Source organism: Anneissia japonica, unplaced genomic scaffold (genome assembly GCF_011630105.1).
Source record: "Anneissia japonica isolate Jap-2015-1 unplaced genomic scaffold, ASM1163010v1 scaffold24_len2511860_cov200, whole genome shotgun sequence".
NCBI lineage: Eukaryota > Metazoa > Echinodermata > Crinoidea > Comatulida > Comatulidae > Anneissia > Anneissia japonica.
The window spans coordinates 1,068,164-1,091,175 of record NW_022730786.1 but is presented as its reverse complement, the minus strand read 5'-3'; the positions used below and the strand labels follow the sequence as shown (position 1 = coordinate 1,091,175).

Sequence of the window (23,012 nt, the reverse complement as noted above, 5' to 3'; positions counted from 1 at the left end):
CTTAAAAATGATGATGTTAAAGATAATAAGAAAAGGAAAATGCGATAGAAAAAAAGAAGAGAATACAACGGCCCTTTCACGGAAGTAAAAACACTTTTTATTGTAGAGGGAAGAGCCAAAACGAGAATCGCATGATGGACCTATTGTTCCAGCTGGATTAAAGTAACATTCTGGCAAACCCATTTTGTTTTAAGTGGTTTACTTTCCTTTGGAAACTAGCCAAATGATTAAAAGAAAAAACAATCATATACACATAGATATATACATTATATATACATTTATATATACATTATATATACATTTATATATACATTATACATATACATTTTATACATATATAAAACCAAGGCAATTCAACAACAGGACGCACATCTCCGCTCATGAACATAGCGTGTTCTTTGATCTTACTACAGTAGTTGCAAGTACTTCCATCAAATATTAGTCTATGCATGCCATACGTTTTATGGTATTAGTTACTATTTTAATAATGTTGGGTACTTTGCAATGTCTGTTACATCTGATTTCTTTTGACCATGACCTTGTTAAGAATGAAAAGTTATAGCAATTGAAAATTTACGATTTTTATAAAAATTCACGTTCTTATATAACATTAAACTTTCATTTTGACGAGCATTTGAGTAGATACTAAAAATATATTTATTTTTTCCTGTGAAGTAAGTCTCATAAACCACACTATACCACACCACTGGTAAAATAAATGTTGAAATAACAAATATAGTCTAATGTAAGGGCAAAAATTCATTTCCTTTGTGATCACTGCACAATGTGCTATTATCATGGCAACTGTCATGCGTGTGGGTAGATGTCATACACTGACGGTTAATTTTGGTTAGGCTGCTATGATTTTTGTGGCGTTCAGGGCATGTTAAGGGAATTGGGGCGCGACGCGTAGAATGTTGATGCCAGAGTTAAAACATTTGATGTCCCGAGATGTGAATTGCCTTGGTAAAACCAAGTACACATATTAAGGTATTCTACATATTTATATACTTTTTATATAAAACTTACTTCATATATGGCCGGAGGACACGATGACTGGCTCCAGACAATACCAGTACCAGAGCATTCATCACTAGTAGAGCAGTAAGAACCACACCAACCGCATACCACTGGGTCTTCTGTTGTTACACAAGTTGAACAATCTCGATACTGACTGCAGTCATGTATTGGTACCCGAAAGAGCTACAAATAAAGACGTAATAAAATGTCAAAAATAGACGGATTAATTAAATCAGCGCTAATGCACATTAGTACTCCACCCTAACCCTAACATTAAGATAGCAAGACTGGAGTTGAGGTTATTATATGTTAGGGTGAGGGTGGAGTACTAAAGTGCATTAGTGCTGATTTATTAAATCATTACCAATTGAATGCCATTGATTGCATACATCATTGTAGAGAGACTGGGGCAACAGTTGCTTTTCAATTTCTAAGCCTTGAGTTTTGGGGTTCAAGCCCACAGAGTGAATTTTTTATTTCTTGGGTCAAACTAATTATGTACCAGGTCACTTTGACCAACAAAAAAAAAATCCGTAGCCTGCATAACATTTTCTTTGGTCAAACTACCAAAGTTGTGGTGGAAAATAAAGAGAGCAGAGCAGCCAGAAAAAATTAACTGTTTTTCCCTAATTCCTAGGATAACAAGACAACAATTTATTTTCCTGAGCATGCTCTAATACTGAACGCAGTGCTGAACTTTAAACAGAATGTATCCATGATCACACTGACAACGCATGCACCGAATTAGTGACAGATATAGACAACTATATCTCTAAACATGCAAAATGCCTTATACGGACACAAATTATGATGATGAAGATTACTTATTAAGGATTTATAGCCATGCAACAAAGATGTATTAGCATTTACTCTAGATATATAGTAATTCCACGGACAAGATTAAGTAAGTGCCGGCTTCCTTATTGTAAATCAGCTGTCAAAATAATTATGCTTATTCACTTCGATGGTCTCATCAAATCAATGCAAAGAGTGTCTTGCAGGGCTTGTATATGAAATCATTCATTTTTCCTCCTGAGCCTTGTCAGATTAATATGCCAATTTGATACAGCGAACGATGCACTAAAGGTTGTTAATAATCAAGATTGCCTGTGGGAAAGTGCTGTTCTTCATTTTCTCCCCCTCTACATTAAATCCTGTGTGATTAATGATACCATTATCTATCGAGGGGAAATTTAAAGAAAAACATGTATGATTGCGGCTTGACATTTCGTTTTTATAGGCAGGGGAAAGAATAAAAAGTGAGGAGTATCCATCACAGTTTCTGTTATGTCCAATCATAATTAGTTTTGAAATCTTACTGTTTGCGGCGTGCCTACAAATATATACTGCATATCGAGGCTATACGGCATGTCTTGAATAATCGGTCCAGGGGGATCCATCGTTTGGTTACGATACGCAAAGACACGACCAGAGTAACTTCCAGGTGGGGGTGGTCCTTCCTCATCATGTATTGGTCTCAAAATATACTGCAGAAACAAAATAAAAAGAAAATGCTATCTTTATTTCTAATCAATATATATATTTATGTAAGGATACTAAAGAATTTTGAATGTACTGCCATTTTCACTATCTGTGCAAACATCCCACAAAACTGAGAATGGCTTCATTTAGAATTCAAATCTGACTGGAAGCCACTATCTTTTACACTTCTTTGTACATGCTAATAGTTGAACAGCACTAGTTCTAGATGCATTGCAGATAACAGAGATCAATATTCTACTTATCTTATGTTAGTGAGGTATTATTTTGTGTGGGTGTGTGGGTGTGTAGGGGATCAAACTCCCAGTGGGGTCTAAGGGTGTAATTAAATAAACCATGTATCAATATCTGAAAATAATGTCAGAGTCTCATCAAACAAAGTTATATCTGACAAACATAAATATGACTATGTTAACTCTCCTTTAAGATAAGGTAGGCATACACAATCAGATTTATGTATGTTTATATTTCCCTTGATTCTTCTGCCCTCTAGTGTCTCAGCCGTGCAATTCCAATGGTAACAACTGAGGTAATTAGCTGACTAGAAAGCAAACACAATTACCCAGTTCTCTACTTAATTAGATAGCATAATCAAATTTTTGATAATATGGTTACCGTAAGGTGAAACTTGATAAACTACATTCAGTAAATTTGACTTGCTAGAATCAGACAGATTTTGAAATCAATGAAAAGGAAGTAATAAGTATCTTTGATTTATAATTCAAAAATATAAACAAATTGACTATTTTAGATATTTATAATAATGGAAGTATATAGTATAAAAATATCTATAAATACATTATGAATATGTATATGTACTACAAATTAAAAGCTGTATTTTATTAGATTCTTGTACATTTTATTTATTGAAGCAAATGTGGAATCTTGATTTTCTCATACTATATACATATATATACACACACATCATTATATATATATATATATATATATATATATATATATATTTTTTTTTTATATATATATATCAGATTAAGTTTGCTCCTCAGCACTGCCACGTTTTTGTTTTGTTTATAAATATATCATATACAGTATAATTTATATACAGTAGGCCTTTATATTGGTTGATCTTAATCTAGTTATTCGCAATTTTACATTTTCTCTCTTTAAAGTCTAAATGATCTCAGTTCATATTAAAATTTCAGGACATAAATAAAAATAAGACTTTGATATCCTCAGAAACATAAACAATTTCAGATATTGACTTTTCTAATTAGCAATACATTGTTATTCTGAATTTCTTTAACCATTGTGGCACTGCAAACATATTAATATAAAAAAAATTGAAATATACGTTTAAAGAAAATAAACTCATGATATTCGTTTACATTACCAATATGTTTGCAGACGTGCTAGGATGTCGGACCATAAATTAAGAATAACAATGACATAAGACACTTTTGCTACAAGCTTTATTTGTCTAGCATGACAAATACAAGTTTTTTTTTCACACATCCATAAATGTATTACTCTCAGAATACAGAAATCAGAGAGGTCTAACTGAAAGACATTCACACTCTCAAATTTTTTATGAGACAAATAGCCCATATTTGGGTGTAAGGTGACATCATCATGCCCATATATGGGCACATCACACTAATTTGTCTATTCACACTATCAAATTTTATGTGACAAATAGCCCATATTTGGGTGTAGTGTGACATCATCATGCCCATATATAGTCACATCACACGAAATTTGTCATAAAAAATGTCATAGTGCGAACAGAGCTTTATAGACGAGACCCATACTTAGGTGAACATCTTGTCCATAACAAACTCTATTTTCTATATATAGAGATAAATTGCATGGAACTTCAGATTAATTAAGGAGCAAGCCATGACAATGATAATGACAAAATAATGAGTCCCGACAATAGGCTTACAGTGGGAGTGTGTGTATACCGCTCGTCATGTTTTTTGTGGGGTTTTTTTTGTTTTTGTTTTTGTTTTTGCTACTTTTAACTCATCCATGCTTTCTGTGTTGGCAATTCACTAGAATAACTGTACAAGTATATACAAGATTGTTGTGACTTTTTAGTGAACTTTCTAGACAGGTCTTATCTAGCAGCTTTCTATTTTGTCAATTCAATTGAAAACTTGTAACTCATCAAGCATGGCATAATATTTCATAAACTTGTTTTTCATTTTTATCTTTAGCTCATGACCCATTCCATGATTACTCCACCGGATATACTCTTACAAGTTCAACTGCCAGATAACAACAAAGTCTCTACTACTGTACCCCACTCCCAGGGGCAGTAGATACAAAAATCAACAGTATCTTCAAACGGTCAACATGCACCAAGTTCAATAGTTTACGAGAGAGAGAAATTGTGATCAGAAGCAACGAGGTGTAACAGAATACGGATGATGAGAATTGATGCCTGTCAACGACAGGCTCGTCTAAGGTATTGGCTCTAATTGGCTGGATCGATACACACAACCATCTACAATACTCACATCTTATTTACTACTTGAGCACCTTTCTTAATTATACGCATGTGAAACTTAGCTCAATTATTCTTATCTTAACGCACATTCTATTGAGCTGCAAAGTAAATTTTACATCTTTGGAAATATACATGAATCTGTAAATTGAAAGAAATGAGTTTCCTTCTTAAGAAGCTATTCTCATAATTTAATATTATTTTGTCCAAAATATTTAAAATTATTTTTTCAAAATAAAATGTTAGTAATAATCATTTCATTTTTCAAAATAAAATGTCAGTAATATTTCATTTCATTTTTGTATTTGCTAAAATATAGCACATTAAAATACAAAGAATAGACAAACAGGTCTGGCAATAACAAAAACAACAATTAGAGGGTACACTGTATTAATAAGATTTTACAGTTTGTAAAGAATTGGAACATAAAATTGAAGCCTTCGAAATGTGGGTTTACGGAAAAATGACCCTTACTGTATTTCGTATAGACAGCACAAAACTAACAATGAAGACATACTACAACTAGTAGATAAGAAGCGTACACTCCTTTGAAATATAAAGAAACGGAAATGTCAGTACCTTGGGCACATAATCAGAGCCAATAATATTCAAAGAAATATCATGGAAGGAAAAATCAGAGGTAGGAGACCACGGGGAAGACCTAGGCGGACATGGATGAGGGAAGTTTGCCAGTGGACCAACCTAAGACATGTCAATGTGACAATAGCTGCACAGGACAGACAACAATGGAGATCCGAGGTAGGGAAAGTCCTGGTTGGACAAGCCACCACATAATAAGTAAGTAAGTACAGTTTGATTTGGTAACATTTTGACATGTCTGTTGGATCGAATCAGGTTGGCATGTGATGAACTTCAACTGAATGTGTTCCACTCATGACAGAGAAGTAATCGATTCAAAATGGAAACTAAAACTGGGGTGAATTAAAAGTCAATTTTTATTGTTTATTGATTTTAAAAGATGAGTTCAGTAAGTGAATAATTTCAGTAGGAGTTTAATTGTACAACATCCTACCACCTTGATCCCAAAAGTAAAACTATCCGATGCTCTGGAAGCAATCCAGGAAACGATGATTCAAAGCTGAACACTTCCATGAACTGATCTGCCTCAATCCTGATTGGCCGAAAAGTTGCCTTGTTTATACTGAAGAAGCTACACTGCAATCGAAACTTGATAAAGGCAATATAGTTTTTATTTAACCTAGCTGAAGTTTAGACTTAGGATGGACCTCGACGAGGCCTGGCCTGGGAACCTTGCTAAATGAAACTGTAAAAATGTCTGTTCTCACAATAGTTTTGTTGCATGTGAGCCCATATGTTTGTTCTGCAGCATATGGATGAATGACTATTTTAGCATGGCATCTAGTTCTGTCTTGAACTCTCGAGGAACTATTAAATGAGGAAATTTTGACAAACAAGAGTACTTAAGACTAAAAAAAAGATACAACATACACACATTACTGTCTCCATTTGTATCTATACTGTAAATATCTATCTTTCACTTTTACACTTTAAAGAAAAAAAAACAGATAGTGACTATAACAAAAATGTCTTTAAAACTACAAAGATATATTTTTTTGAGCAAGAAGCTTGAAAATAAAATTCAATATTTGAAATGCTTAAGTTGAAATAAATTATTACCTTCCATTTGAAAATTAGAACAAGATAATTCCTGCAAATTGTAGATGCATAAAAATTATTACCGTTCCTAAATTCTTCACATTGACTGTTAAATTGTTAATCGATTTTAAGAATTCTTTTAGTGTAATTCAGTCATCACTGAAAACCAGATTGTTTTAAAAGTTAGTACCGTATTGTCTCTAATAAACGCCCCTCTTCTAATAAACGCCCCCTCTGAGTTTTTTTTTTCATTTTGCAATGAGTGGCCAATCAATTAACATGGGTATCCAGTCCATAAAAAGGTTGACAAACAAGGAGTAATTTTCTCCATGGTAATACCGTACTGTGTGCTGCTGCTGCTTTCTTTGATATGAAATGAAATAAATACTACTCAAAAAAGCTTACCCTAAAGTTTGATGTTTACTGTCTTCACGATCTTTAGGCCGACCAGCCCTCCTTAAACTAACGTTAGAATACCGCACTTTCGGCGGTAAAGAACAATTAAAACCTCATAAAAAAGGCAACTGATCTGTTTACCCATAATTGAATCCAAGGACACCAGTGTTAAACACTCAGTACTTATCCTTGATAATGTGTTAATCCAATTAATATAGTGAGATAACGTAACATTAATTTATCGAGGGCGGGTTGAGCTAATCACTAGGCCTAGGCCTATTTTGTGTTTCTCTCATGCTATTTTGTTAGCCTTGTAAAAACAGGGTAAGCAACAAACTGACAGCAAACGACGGGTAATCGTGTATTATTAATGTGTTGCGTGTTTGACGCTGATTTGATTCAAGGTGTCTGGTGAATGAAGTCTATACAGTAGTGAGAATGTTTCTTCAAGTTGAGGGCAGTATTTTGCGTGCGGTGGCAGCTACGGCTCTGTGCGGTGGTGCGGTGGTAGTTCATGAGGCCGACATGTTTTTGACAAACACACGATTGCTGTTGTGAAAGGAGAAACACCGCGCTGCATCGTCAGACATTTACCCCAAGAGAACTCGAAGATATTTCATTTCTTTTTGAAACACAAGGAATTATTGATGTTCAAATAACCAGCAACAAATGAAGGAACAGCAAAACAGCAGGAGGCCTGGAGATACCCTGCACATTAACTTGTTCCTCTACAAATAAAGAACTTATTGACCATTTAAAGCAGCTTGTTTAGGCCTAGGCAATTTTTGATTTTACAATTCACCTCTAATAAATGCCCCCCCCCTTTTGAAAAAATGCAACGCCCCCGGGGCATTTATTAGAGACAATACGGTAATTACCATATTTATTTATTTTAAGATCCAATTATTGCTTTTATTAATTTATTTCTTTTTTTCAAGAATTCACAACAGAATATTCTAAAATTTATGTTTTACATGTTTAAAGTAGCTGCAAATTTGAACTTCGTGATAAAAACGAAAACAGTGAAACAATTTGTTTAATAGATTGAATAAATAAAAACAATCACATTAGTTTTTGTAACCCTCAATTTGCCTTTGGTTGAGTTCAAAATCAATGCTTCTTTTGTTGTAGGTGATTTTAGACAAATAGCAGAACTCTGCATTACTTGGTAAACTTTACAGCTAATTAACTGTCAGAATTATTGAATGCATGCTAATAGTTGTTACTAACACCATATCCAGACTATCAAAAACATGGATATGCACAAATATAGTCATGATGACATCACATCATGACCATATATAGGCATATCATGACTATATATAGGCATACAACAGGTTTTTTTTTTGGTTTTTTTTCGAAGAAAATTTGAAATTTAGTGTGGAGAGAGCTTAATCCATCTCAGCAATCTGCCATGCTTCAAATATACAGTACCCATAAATAATGAACATTTTTGGAAGCAACGGACGCATCCTGTTTGCGTTCAGAACGCATCCATTCAAGGCCTACACTGTCCAAACATTTCTGGACGCACACACACGTCTACCTGAAATTGTTTATCAATGTCAATCACGTCAAATTAACAATCCCCATTCAGTCCTTGTGGTAATAGATGCATACATGTGCCGTTGTATCTATAATTCCGGCAATTACTTCTGTTTTTGAGTCTTACAGTGTATATCTTTTGAAAACACCATTTCCCCCGCTGACTATTAATTTTTAGTATAATAGTAGTCTAGATGCAAACTGTATTCTTAGTTTTACATAGTATAATAGTAGTCTAGATGCAAACTGTATTCTTAGTTTTACATAGTATAATAGTAGTCTAGATGCAAACTGTATTCTTAGTTTTACATAGTATAATAGTAGTCTAGATGCAAACTGTATTCTTAGTTTTACATAGTATAATAGTAGTCTAGATGCAAACTGTATTCTTAGTTTTACATAGTATAATAGTAGTCTAGATGCAAACTGTATTCTTAGTTTTACATAGTATAATAGTAGTCTAGATGCAAACTGTATTCTTAGTTTTACATAGTATAATAGTAGTCTAGATGCAAACTGTATTCTTAGTTTTACATAGTATAATAGTAGTCTAGATGCAAACTGTATTCTTAGTTTTACATAGTATAATAGTAGTCTAGATGCAAACTGTATTCTTAGTTTTACATAGTATAATAGTAGTCTAGATGCAAACTGTATTCTTAGTTTTACATAGTATAATAGTAGTCTAGATGCAAACTGTATTCTTAGTTTTACATAGTATAATAGTAGTCTAGATGCAAACTGTATTCTTAGTTTTACATAGTATAATAGTAGTCTAGATGCAAACTGTATTCTTAGTTTTACATAGTATAATAGTAGTCTAGATGCAAACTGTATTCTTAGTTTTACATAGTATAATAGTAGTCTAGATGCAAACTGTATTCTTAGTTTTACATAGTATAATAGTAGTCTAGATGCAAACTGTATTCTTAGTTTTACATAGTATAATAGTAGTCTAGATGCAAACTGTATTCTTAGTTTTACATAGTATAATAGTAGTCTAGATGCAAACTGTATTCTTAGTTTTACATAGTATAATAGTAGTCTAGATGCAAACTGTATTCTTAGTTTTACATAGTATAATAGTAGTCTAGATGCAAACTGTATTCTTAGTTTTACATAGTATAATAGTAGTCTAGATGCAAACTGTATTCTTAGTTTTACATAGTATAATAGTAGTCTAGATGCAAACTGTATTCTTAGTTTTACATAGTATAATAGTAGTCTAGATGCAAACTGTATTCTTAGTTTTACATAGTATAATAGTAGTCTAGATGCAAACTGTATTCTTAGTTTTACATAGTATAATAGTAGTCTAGATAATCATAATTAGAAGGAATACAGTAGCTTATAATTGGATGAATGTATATAGATAGATGTATGGATAGAATGATAGAAGGAAGGAAGTATGGATGGAAAGATGGATGGATGGGCGTATGGATGGATGGATGGATGGATGGATGAAAGGATGGTTGGACAAATAGATAGATGAAGGGATGGATGAATGGATAAATGGATGAATAGATAGATAGATGGATGGATGGATGGATGAATGAATGAATGGATGGATGGATGGATGGATGGATGGATGGATGAAGGGATAGATGGATGGATGGATAAATGGATAAATAGATAGATAGATGGATGGATGGCTAAATGTATACTGTAGTTGGATTGATGGACAGACAAATGAATTAATTAAATAAATAAATAAATACATAAATGAATAGATGGATAATTGAAAGAACGAATATACAGTCTGATAAGAATTTGGAATTGTGAACATATATAAGAAGATTAAAGCTGGTGTTTAACAATTTCTATACAGTAGCTCTGGATTTTATGTTACCTTTAATACTAATTCAATGCTAGCAAAGTCTAGGAGGTCCCATAATGATAATGAGACTGAGTGAATGCCTCAAGCTAATGAGAGTGATATTCCAATCCTAAACTTAACCCAAATATGCTGAGAGATTACAGGCACAATAATGGGGAGCTTATGCACAGACAAGCTTCAGTCAGAGAAAAGCAATCTCTGCTGAAACAGTAAAGAAAAGCATGCGGGTGAAGTGTATTATGACTACATAAAAATAAAGATGTTAATGATGACAGTGATAATGACAATGATGAGGATGATGATGATAACGATGATGACAATGAGGACTATGATAATGAAGATAATGTAAAAATGATGAAAACAACAATGATGAGGATCATCATGATGATGATGACAATGATGAGGATGATGAAAATAATAATTATGAAGATGGGATGATGATGAGGATGATGATGATAATGACAATGATGATGATGATGATAATGATAATGATTACAATGATAATTAGGATGATGCTAATAATGATGATTATGTGATGATCATCCCTGACAATGATGATGATAGTGATAACAATATTAATGACAATAATGATGAGGAATATAAGGAAGAGATAGTATCATAGAGAAATAAGATGATAAATATAATTATGAATACAGTAATAATGTATCAAGGTAAAATTTCACATTATTCTTATTTCCTTTGGCTAAGACATCAAATATTGTTATTATAGTAGTTTAAGGACACAGTATCTTGGAAGGCCAATCTTTGAAAGCAAAAATTTAATGGAACCTCAAGGTATAAATAACAATAAAACAACAATATAACAAAATAACAAAATAATATGAAAAGCCTTGAGCTATAGAGCAGTGGATATATGCACCTAAATGTAACATTATTATTATTATTAGGAAGATGATAATGTAAATTATGATGGAGAAAAGGAAGATTCCGACATAATCAGTGGTAGATCCAATAATACAGAATAAAGTGGAGGGGAAAGAATGGGACGTTTATCGATGCACGAGGGTCCTGGCCACCTAAACCCAACTATTATGACTATGGCACCAGTTTGACTTAAGTTTGAATGTATTTTTCTTTTTTCCCCATTATTTATACCTCAACTTTATGGGAAAATGGCATGCCAAATGGCTTCCCGTGAATTTGACTATGATAATAATTTACTGGCATTCTTACGCTCTCTTAAGATAGTGGTATGATCAGGTATTCACTACAAGTAGGCTGAATGCTGAATTTTCAAATAACCAAACTGTGATCTTTACAAAGCTTGATAATGGGATTTTCCTACAAATCCTATGGGATTAGCTAATAGCCGCAAGAAGATGGATCACTCCACTTCTGCACGATTGAAGGTACCATACATTTTAATCCATAGCTTTAAAAGATCTGCAATTCAACAAAGCCCTCAGCCTTCTTTTCAAATAAAGCTCCTGAACGTATTTGAATTTCTCTTCATATCAAAAAATACTGTATGGATCCTAGTATAAAAATGTGTACAGTATAGTTTATTTTATAGCTAATTGTTAATTTGTTAAATTTGCTTTTATAATTATTAATTTTATTATTATCCTTCAGTTATAATTATTATCATTATCTTACTAAATAAAACAGAAATTTAAAAACAAAATTTAATATATTTTTCAATAATTTTTTTAATAATGTAATAGAAATTATTTTCGAGCTTATAAAAATGAATGTTTTTTTTGTTTCATTTTTTTAACAACTCAAGAAATTTATAAAACATGCATTCTTATATTTCCTAAATTGTAATGGTTGGTTTAATCAAAATTTCAACTAAAAAATATACCATAAATTAATATAAATAAATGCTTTCAGGCAGATTAAAACATGAAAATTTGTGTTTTGCTCCAAATTCATACATTTGCATCCAACACCAAATATCATGTATCTTAAGATATAAGCTATGAGCTTTTAAAGAAATAGCAAGAAAAAAATTATTGGTGTAACTACAGAACTTATTATAATTTAAGGACATCTAATTTATTCAAAAACACAGACCAATCGGAAATCAGTTGAATTTGTTTGTTTCTCATACTCGCGTTCAATTACTTCACTCCATAAAAATAAAAATGCAAATTGTAAAATATGTTGTACAGCATTCTGTGCATGACTCAGCTGACATCCCATCCATTTCACATTGAAAAAGCAGTGGTTTTAAAGAGTGTCTTCCAACAGAAATTTTGACTTTGAAAGATTTAGCAAGTTTTTTCTTTAGGATGGATGATTTATTGAAATTAAATGGCATCCATTTACATACCTTTCTCATAAAGTTGAAATATTATTTTTCCCCATTAATTTCTTTTTTTCTAATTGGTTTTCTTTTCATTTGAACTTAAAATGATTGCATCAAACTGTCATTCATATTTCATCCTTTTCATTAACGATCAGAGTGTTCTGAAGCCAGATTTGCAAGCTTTTTTTCAGAGACAAGAATGCTTTTAAAAAGAATTTAATATAGACAACTACAAATTTCAATTGTACCTGCTGGTACAAGGCCTCGTCCCTTGGACTACTAAGTGGGAACTTTTTTTAACTTTTTGATTGTAAAGTTATTGTTTATATTAATTTTCTATGTTACCTTGAATAAACATACAATATTATATTGATTTTTCCATGATTTTAAACCAAATAAAATATTTGAAAAATAAACTATAAACAGGAGATTTACTACCAAGCTGTAAACAACATAGGCCCACTATATAACAAGTAAAGGCCTGTCCACACTATATAACAAGTAAAGGCCTGTCCACACTATCAAATTTTAAATGACATAAATATGTGACATGCTTAAGCTTTGTTTACACTATCAAATTTCATCAAAAAAGAGTCACATAAAATATGATGGAAAATAAGAGCTGAACACGTTCAACTTGATAGTATGTGATATGATGTCGTCGTACCCATATATGGGCACATCACATTTTTTTTGTCACATAAAATTTGATAGTGTAGACAAAGCTTAAAACATGGTCATGATGACATCACATCATGACCATATATAGGCATGACTATATATGGGCATACAACAGTTTTTGATAATCTGGACAGAGCTTTATACATCCATCTGTCACTGATACACTTGACATCTTGTCACCTTAAGCAGCTCAGAGTGTGTGAACAAACATTGATTCTATGTCAAGAATAGACATGGACATATTTTCTTGCCAATTAAACCAACAAAGTAACATAAATCCTAGAGTGTTTGGTTATCAGTAAAGTAAGTATCAGTCAATATTTTAAATATTTGTTATCTTATTTATTCTCTATTGATATTGTATTTTTAATAGCATTGCTATATTTATTTATTAAAATAATATAAATTAGGATTTTTACTGATTTTTCAAAGATTTATTTTTATTTTTTTTAATTATCCTTTTCTACTTATACGTTGGATTAATATATGATTTTTTTTGTTATTTTTAACAAAAGAGGGCCCCTAAATATCAGCTTCCCTTTGAGGAAGCCGGAGGGGTTACCCTCTTTAAAAATTGTTGAAATAAAATTAAAAAATAAAAACTTAAGAATTTTGTACCATTAATAAATCTGTAAATCAATGAAAATGAACAACTTATGTTCTTTTATGGAAATAAAAGCCTTTGAAAGGAAAAAAAACCCCAAAATTATTAAACTACTGTAGGCCTTGATATTCTAAGAAACAGATCATTTAGTGAACCAGAAAGTAGCAGAATAATTAAAAAGAGTCTGCAAGAGCTACAGTATGTTAGATATTGATGTCCGCAATTAAGTCTGGCTCACCAATCAATAATTCCCATTCTAAGATCATAGGCACAAAATACTTGTAATAGATTGGATATTAATAGCAATCATGGCTTGTTATTTCCTCAAGCATAGACGTGTACGGTAGCCCTGTAAAAACACATGGGCAGCCTTGCTTTCGCCCTGTGAAATAAAACCCTGACAGTAATATGAACGTGGACTAAAAAATATGGTTGATGTGTTGCTGCCTGTTACAATATATCATATCACTACAGCTGCTTTACCCCTGCTAATAGAAAAATACACTATACATCAAATACCATGAAATTATAAAAGGATAAGTTATACACTGGTCATATTTACTAGTTGTAGTTATAAACATTTTTGTACTTCCGTTGAATTGTTAAACATGCAATATAAAAACAAAATATTGTCCTTGTAATTAACATTATCCTTATTCATTTAATATTATCATTAGTAATAATAGTAATGACATCTGAAATTTACACTACGCCAAGTTTATAGTTCGATATTAGCAACAAACTTTATGTCAAAGGTATCAATACAAACTCCATCACCACATAATAAGGATATGGAAAAGCAGCACAATGGTTTTTACCACAAAAGGTAAACACTTTTCAAGCAAGTCATTCATTGCCTAATTAAAGAATGAAATAAAATAAAATAAATAAAACAATAATAAATATATTATAAAATGTAGGCCATACTCATTCAATCATTTTCAATCGGGGGGAAAATCTAAATTTATACCTGCAGGCCTTTTCTATCCTTCTAACATCTAAAAAAAATGACTAACTGCTATTCCATAAAAAAAAAATATCATCACAAATTCTGTACACTATTAGATTTTGATGTGTGTTCCATTAAAGTAAATTTAATTCCAGACATTAAATCAGGCAAGTTGCACAATTTTTTTTTCTCAAATGAAAGCATCTTCAGTCGTTCATTGTGAAAGGATGCTACTGTATAGGAATATCATTTTTAAAATTATGTAAGGCGCCAGATAAAGAAAACCACTATAAAGTTAGTAAAATATAAATGTTTCACTATCAATCTTATTAAAATCACAACATAAACTATATAAACTACAGAGTTTCAGTTGTATAATTAATTAGCAACAAATTTCATGTCAAAGGTATACACCATGGAATTTTTTAAAACTAAAAACAACTCCATCACCACATAATAAGGATATGGAAGAGCAGTACAGTGGTTTTTACCAGAAAAGGAAAACACTTTTCAAGCAAGTCATTCATTGTCTAATTAAAGAATGAAATAAAAAATATATTATAAAACAATAATAAATATATTATAAAATGTAGGCCATGCTCATTCAATCATTTTCAATCAGGGGGAAAAATCTAAATTTATAACTGCAGGCCTTTTCTATCCTTCTAACATCTAAAAAAAATGATTAACTGCTATTCCATAAAAAAAAATATTATCACAAATTCTGTACACTATTAGATTTTGATGTGTGTTCCATTAAAGTAAATTTAATTCCAGACATTAAATCAGGCAAGTTGCACGATTTTTTTTTTCTCAAATGAAAGCATCTTCAGTCGTTCATTGTGAAAGGATGCTATAGGAATATATTTCAAGGGTGTTACCATTTCATAATTTCTAAATGAAACACAAAGCATTAATTTATTTAGCTTAATAAAGTGTTTTAGTTTACATTTTATATAAACCAATAATATAAGAATACATGGGCAATGTTTTCATGCATACAAAAAAAAAACTTAATATCATTCCTATTATAATATAGAAAATGGTTTTCAATATTGTACATTTCTTCATACCTGTTTATTCATTTTTTTTCTGAATGTACTACTGTATAGTAAGTCTTTATCTCATTCATATGTTTATATGATTATGATGTTGGCCAGTGTTTGTTAAACCTTTCTACAAGTACTAAATCCCATATGGTGTTGCTGGGCGTTGCATTAAAATACATAAACAAAAATTAATTTCCCTTTAACCACATTACCTTTAACATGGGTAATGTTTTTATTCATACAAAAAATCTTAATATCATTCCTATCATTATAAAATATACAATGATTTTTAGTATTGTGCTTTTCTTTATATAAATTCAAATTTTTTTTCTGTATATACTAAGTAAGTCTTCATCTCATTCATGTTTATATGATTATTATGTTGGCCACTGTTTGTCAACCCTTCCTCCAAGTAATCCCATGGATTTGCTGGGTGTTGCATTAAAATACATAAACAAAAATTATTTCTCTTTAACCACATTACCTTTAACATGGTTAATGTTTTTATTCATACAAACAAAAACTTAATATCATTCCTATTATTATAAAATATAAAAGGATTTTTAGTATTGTACTTATCTTTATATATTTTTTATTTTCAATATACTAAGTCTTCATCTCATTCATATGTTTATATGATTATAATGTTGGCCATTGTTTGTTAAACCTTCCTCCAAGTACTAAATCCCATAAGGTGTTACTGGGTATTGCATTAAAATGTATAAATAAAAATTAATTCATCTTTAACCCCATTGCCTTTAACATGTATATTTTAAAGTAATTTGTAATTTCCTTCCAAGAAAATAAGTTGATTCATGATGAACAATGAAGAGAAAAAAATTATGAATTTTCACCGATGTGTACTATAAATCTTGACCGCTACAGAAAATGGTGCTTATAATATTTTGAATGCAATTCAAAATGAATAAAAATACATAAATAATAGAAAGAAATAAAAATAAATCTGAGATTATGCTAATATTTCTTCTGAAACAATCCAAATATATCTGTATATTGTTCAATAAGGTCACAAATTTGCACTTAGTAAATACAGTAAGTGTACTTATGTGAAACAGTGCATAACATGAATGTAACAAAATGCTAAATCTCCTACTTAAGATGGGATTCTATGTGAATTTTTCATGAGCTGATGTGTGTAACTTAAGCCTAGCTTTGATTGTGAATTTGAAGCTAGAACGACAGTATATCACTCAGCCTAGTGAAATGCAATGAAAATCGTTGACTCATAACAAGGCATTATGTACTATGGGAGTGAAATATGGACGAGATAGTGTACCTGGTGAGATAATTTATTGAGCAACACAGGGAGTTGATGGATAGGACAATGAATGAAATAAAAATATGAAGGATGAGCACAGACATAGAAACAGCCAACTGCAAAATAACCAAGCAAAACATAATTTTAATCTTGCACCTTGGGAATAAATTCAACGTTTTGATTAACATAATCCAAAACTTTACCAAGGCACATACAGAAAGCGGAGAAAATGTTTAATACAAGTTAATTCCAATTCAATTCAATCTTTCATTGCTGCAAAAACATCAAGGGCCATTGTCCAGATATCTTGGGGTAGGAGCTCCACTATATAGCAAGTCAAATGGCCAAGCATTTAAGGCAGAGGTGCCATAACCTCCAGCCATTTACATTGTAATACCCTAAACAAGAAGGTGGAATTCAATAGAGTTTTGAGGTTGGGAGATGGCATGGATCATTGAGATTAGGGATCCTTTAAAGATAACTAATAATTCTAAATTCTTAATGTCTAGGAAAAGCGTTAAGATTTGCCAAAATATAAACATATTGTTTTGTTTATCGATGAATGACTTGGGAACAAATAATATGTATTGTCGCCTTTGTTATCTTGTCTACTTAATGCTTGTTTTACCAAACTGCTTTAAAAACATGAATTAAGTATCTATGCATTATGTATGTATGGGAAGCCTATTTTAAGCAGACTACTTGGTGATGAAAATTACCAAAATACTTAATGTAGCATACAATATAATATTTGTAAAGAAGCTGCATTACAATCACAAAACTGAATGTTGTATCTGAACTGCTTGCGTAGGTGGAAAAGGGTGTGAAAACTGGCCGAACATTCAGAAGTCGAAAACATACAGTGCAAAACAGGCTACTGTTCTATGGCACCCACCAATTTAACAGGATTGAATAAAGTTATCAACTATCAATTCGACAGAGGTCAGAACAATTCTTTTTCTGATGAATTTCAAATAAAAATTAATAACTTTTAATTGAATATACAAAGTAAACTCAATACTGAAGTGTGACACAGCAGGTAAGGCATTGAGCTTTCAATCAGAAGGTGAGGGGTTCGAGACTGATGCTCATCACACTGCTTGTGTAGTTGGGCAAGACACTTCATTTACATTTACTTCTTTTCACCCAGGATTATGAAAGGGTACTTGGTAGGAGGTGAATGATTCGGTATGAAATTAGTAGTGCTGATTACATGCATAAATAGGAATACCCCCCAGGGAGCAGAGGAGGTTGCATGTTGTGTATGGTTGATTCTGTATCCAATAACCAGTTAAATAGCGCCTTTAGCAGTTCTTACATAATTGGGCATGTGCGCTATATATAAATGTTATACATTAAAATTTAAAAAAAAGAAATTGTATTTTATAATTCCAGTTGATTAGCTCTACAAAGACAGTAACTAATATCTGCTATACATGGGTGTAGGCTAGTGTACTGTATGTAGATGCACCCATACATCAGCAAGTTAGTTCCATTACTAAAATGGGTTAAAATACAAAAATCAATGGTGGTGATGTTACTCTATGAGCGCATACTTACCTGGGTAAACTGACTAATTGCCTATTCTCTTCATCAAGAGAACACCCCTCGAAAAATAATAGAACAGTCAACTCCTAGCGCCAAGTACAAGCGGCCTCACAACCATGCAACTTCCTCATTCTTTTTCGTAAGACAAGAGAGTACACACCTCTCTCGATCGTTAAAGGATTTAAGATCACAATCTTTTATTACATTAAAAATTTTTATTGAAAAAGGGATTTAGTTCCTCATTCCTGGATTTCATTTTGTGCACCTCCCATGCCAAAACCAGCCTACACCTTTGCTATACATTAGAAAAAATATTGCAATTATAAGAAATCTAAAGAGGAACGCACAGAAATTAATGGTGTACTCACATGTAATAATTCTCCGTCTTTAGTTCCCATAAATACTACTGTGCGACGGCCATACGGCATTGCATTAATTGACGACAGTGGGACCATGCGGCCTCCCCCTTGCAGTAGGTCAATGCTGTTATAGGAACGTTTGACCTCAATTGGACTATTGAAGGAGTCACCACAAAAATTATTATCAACGATAACCTGCAATTTAAAAGTTATATCATATTTTGAATCAGAATTTTAAGATGATAAATTGGTTGCAATAAGCAAGCAAAAGGAAACTGTTAAGTAAGCACATGAAATTTAAGCTCAAGGGAAAAAATATGCCAAATAGTGGCATATCTATGAGTCTTAAAATGTGGGTCAGAGGTGAAGTGGGGTTCAATGGTTATGTGAGAGGACAAGCTTGCAAAATAAGAAGTTTTATCTACTTCAGTCTCATGTTTTTTTGTTTTTTGATGTAATTTTCACTTACCCTACCTCTTAATGCTCCAAGATTTTACAACCAAATTCTTTTTTTTTTCTTCGGAAAGCCGATTGTGAGTTTCCTACCTATCAGGTCCAATGCGGCCTGCGGAGGTAAGGCAAGCCTGACACTGCGCGTTTTAAACGGTAGTGGTGGACCTTTTCTGTCATTTGACACTATTTCTATTTTACTACTACACTTTTGGAGTCCTAAAGAGGTAGGCGATATCCACCCGAAGCAAACTCACCGTTGAATGCATACAGATTGCATCTTCTGAGAAGAACCTCAATCCCTGCGTGCCTTGACCATCAAAACACGACTGCAATCCTTTCCGAAATTTCGACGCTATGCTTTTCATGGTAAAGGCACACACTGCAGTGTTCCGAGATGGTATATCAGTCGACTGGTTCACCGAACTAGCAAACACACCTAAGATGACATCTGTATTGAGATCATTGGAGTTGATGTTGAGATAGGTAGCAAGGTCCATGCCAACAGGACCAACATACGCAGCTTGTAAGATGTTGAAATTTCTCGTTTTATTTCCATTTTGACATTTTAACGGCATTTCTGTATAAGAATAGTAACCTACAAAGAGAAAAACAATAGACCTAAGTAAGTTAATGAAAAAAATACAATGGTATATAAAAATTTTACATTTATCGATTATCATTTGTTATCAAGTGTATGGTGATTTATTAGGCCTACAGTATATCTTTGAAAGGAAATACACTATATAACTTTCAAAAACATTCAATGACAATCTTGTTATAAACAATAACAAACATAATAATAAATAAATATATAATGCACCAACTCCACTTTCCCTCAATCCCACACAAGAAAATTTAGTTTTAAAGGCAGACTTAATTAGAATATGATTATTATCATTTGTCATCATCATCATCATTATTTTGAGTGATCATATACCTAACTCAATAACAATAATAATATAATACTGTACTTTGTTAACAGAGATATACCTTTTGCATTGTAATATCAGAATTTTGATGATTTCAAAAAAAAGGGTAATCAATAAAAATAACAGTGTTCTGTTACCTAATGGTTTGATATAGCATAACTGAACATGTACATGACACTGACATTGACAGATGTTGGCTTTGACATGAATAACGCCTCAGGGATTTCCAATAAAAACACAGTCTATCTTGTCAGACATGACTGTAATACAAGTCTCACAAAGAATTCACTTGTAAATGAAAGTCAATACCCAAATCAATCATTGTTTTAATAACGAAAAAGAAAGTGAATTGTAGTATGGTTTGTTTTTAAGATAGGCCCTGTTGGTATATAATAATACTGCATGTAAATGTACCTTGTACAAACACAACCCCTTTTCAAGGACACCGTAAACGTAAACAATAGGTTGTAAGGATTTTAAAATCAGCTGCCTTTTGATGTAGGACTTGCACGCAACAACGCCTATTGAATTTTATATAAATGTGATGAACTAAAGGTAGGGAAAGTACAACCATGATTTATTGGATAGCAAGCCTGTAGCCAGGGAGGTTTGAGGGATTTGAAAGAACCATCTTTTCCAGAAATGCCCTTTTAAATCATTACTAAAGAGTACCATTTGCATGAAAGTTTTTGAAATTAACTCCAAATATTTTTAATTTCGCATTTTTATTTCCATTTCTGGACATCTGAGGTGTTACAATTTTAAAATTTAACCCAACAATGATGGGGCAAAGATAGATGTGAACTCAAAGTGCCCTTTTGTGAAAAATTACAACCCCCTCCCTCTTTAAAAATCCTGCCTACAGGTTTGGATAGCCTTCATTGGTGGTAAAGAAAGGGTACATCTACAGTAAGGCCAATCAAGTCATTCTCAACAAAAACTTGTGGTGACCTTAAAATGGAGAGTCTCATCTCAACAACTCAACTTTGCCAATCAATATCATCCTATTTCTATTAAATTTCATGTGTTTTTTAAACCAGACAGAAAATTGATTGAGTTTTAAGAATTTTTAAAGCAATGTATAAAACTTCTATGGTTAAAGACTTGTCTTCAAGAAAACAAATGAAATGATGGAAATGATGTTATTCACAGACACAGGTCCTACTGTACTGGCAGACGTCATTCTTCTAAAATTTAATTTTATATCTAATTTCAAATTTCTTTTTATATCCAATGAAATTTGTTGTATACTGTAGTTAACAGTAATTAAAAATTTCTAGCTAATTAAATAATTTCACCTTCTCACAATCATAGTAATTTCTGGGACAAAAAAAAAACTAAAACGCTAAAATTCATTTCTGAAATCAGACACATATTACTTATATGGTACTTAATTCACAAGCATGTTGCCATATATGGAATAGGCTAATGCTTTGTTGCCATTGCATCTGTTACCAGATAATGGACTTGGTCAACGGTATTGATAATGGGAAGTTGTGCGTAAAATCAGATCAGGCAAAAAATGGAATTTATGCCATAAAACTGCTAATTTGTGCATCAGTGTATGTACAGTACAGTAGATGTACACAAGATAATACTGTTAATTGTGGCATGTAGTTAATATAATCACAGCATTCTTTTTATTTATGTATAATTATGTAAAAAATAAATAAATTGAAAAAAAAAACTTTCCTAGGTGAAATTTGTCACACACTAAACCTATAGTGAACTATATTTGTTTAATCATTAAATTTTACTTGTAGAACTGCCCCAAAACATAGGTCTAAACTCTCACCTACCAAAGAGGACGGTTCTATTTTTTGGTATTTATTTACACCTAAATTTTATGGCTATGCATATAATTGTTACTATCACCACCGAGGGAAACAATCAAAATCAGGTGTAGTCAAGTGAAACATAAATCTGTATTTGTATGCTATCACTTTACAAAATTTAATTTGTCCATACAGTCCCAATCCAGTCCCAGGTGAAATAAAGTTGTCAATTTAATAACCATGATGTATTTTCAACCCACGATCAGCACACAATTGAATGTCGACAAATAAAATATCAAGCTACCTGTAAGCAAATAATATCCAATGACGTGTGGTTTATGAATGGCAAAAACTCTACAGTCAAGAATACCTTGATTTACCTAATGGTCAAATGATCAAGCCAATAAAATGTATAGTTGTTTGTTATGTTAGAGGAGAACTAATTTGTGATAGAGAACCATATACTGTAGTAAAGCTGCGACTAAAATATGCAACAGCCTAACTGGATATGTCAAAGTTACATCAAACTGAACATTTTTTATTAGAGAAATCCAAAAACACTTATTAAATTAAATTTACTTATATTTCAAATAATAACTGTAAAGGAATACGAATATGTCAAAAATGAAATAAGATTGATATTATTAAGACAATGACTTGAAATTGTGGGTAAAAATGAATAAAATATATTGTTTGGTATCTGTCTCTTAT

The 23,012-nt window shown here is 31.9% G+C and overlaps 1 protein-coding gene across 5 annotated transcripts in view; it reads right to left on the bottom strand.

The window, feature by feature from the left end:
• Positions 1-23,012, bottom strand: part of LOC117115020 (hepatocyte growth factor receptor-like) — a 76,452-nt gene that overhangs the window by 42,683 nt on the left and 10,757 nt on the right. For all 5 annotated transcript variants that reach the window (XM_033258653.1, XM_033258654.1, XM_033258657.1 and 2 more), the window contains 4 exons: positions 19,852-20,192; positions 19,154-19,339; positions 2,340-2,507; positions 1,030-1,203 (listed from right to left, as the gene is read on the bottom strand). In XM_033258653.1, the coding sequence (XP_033114544.1) occupies positions 1,030-1,203; positions 2,340-2,507; positions 19,154-19,339; positions 19,852-20,192 (869 nt within the window). The remainder of the gene's footprint in view (positions 1-1,029; positions 1,204-2,339; positions 2,508-19,153; positions 19,340-19,851; positions 20,193-23,012) is intronic.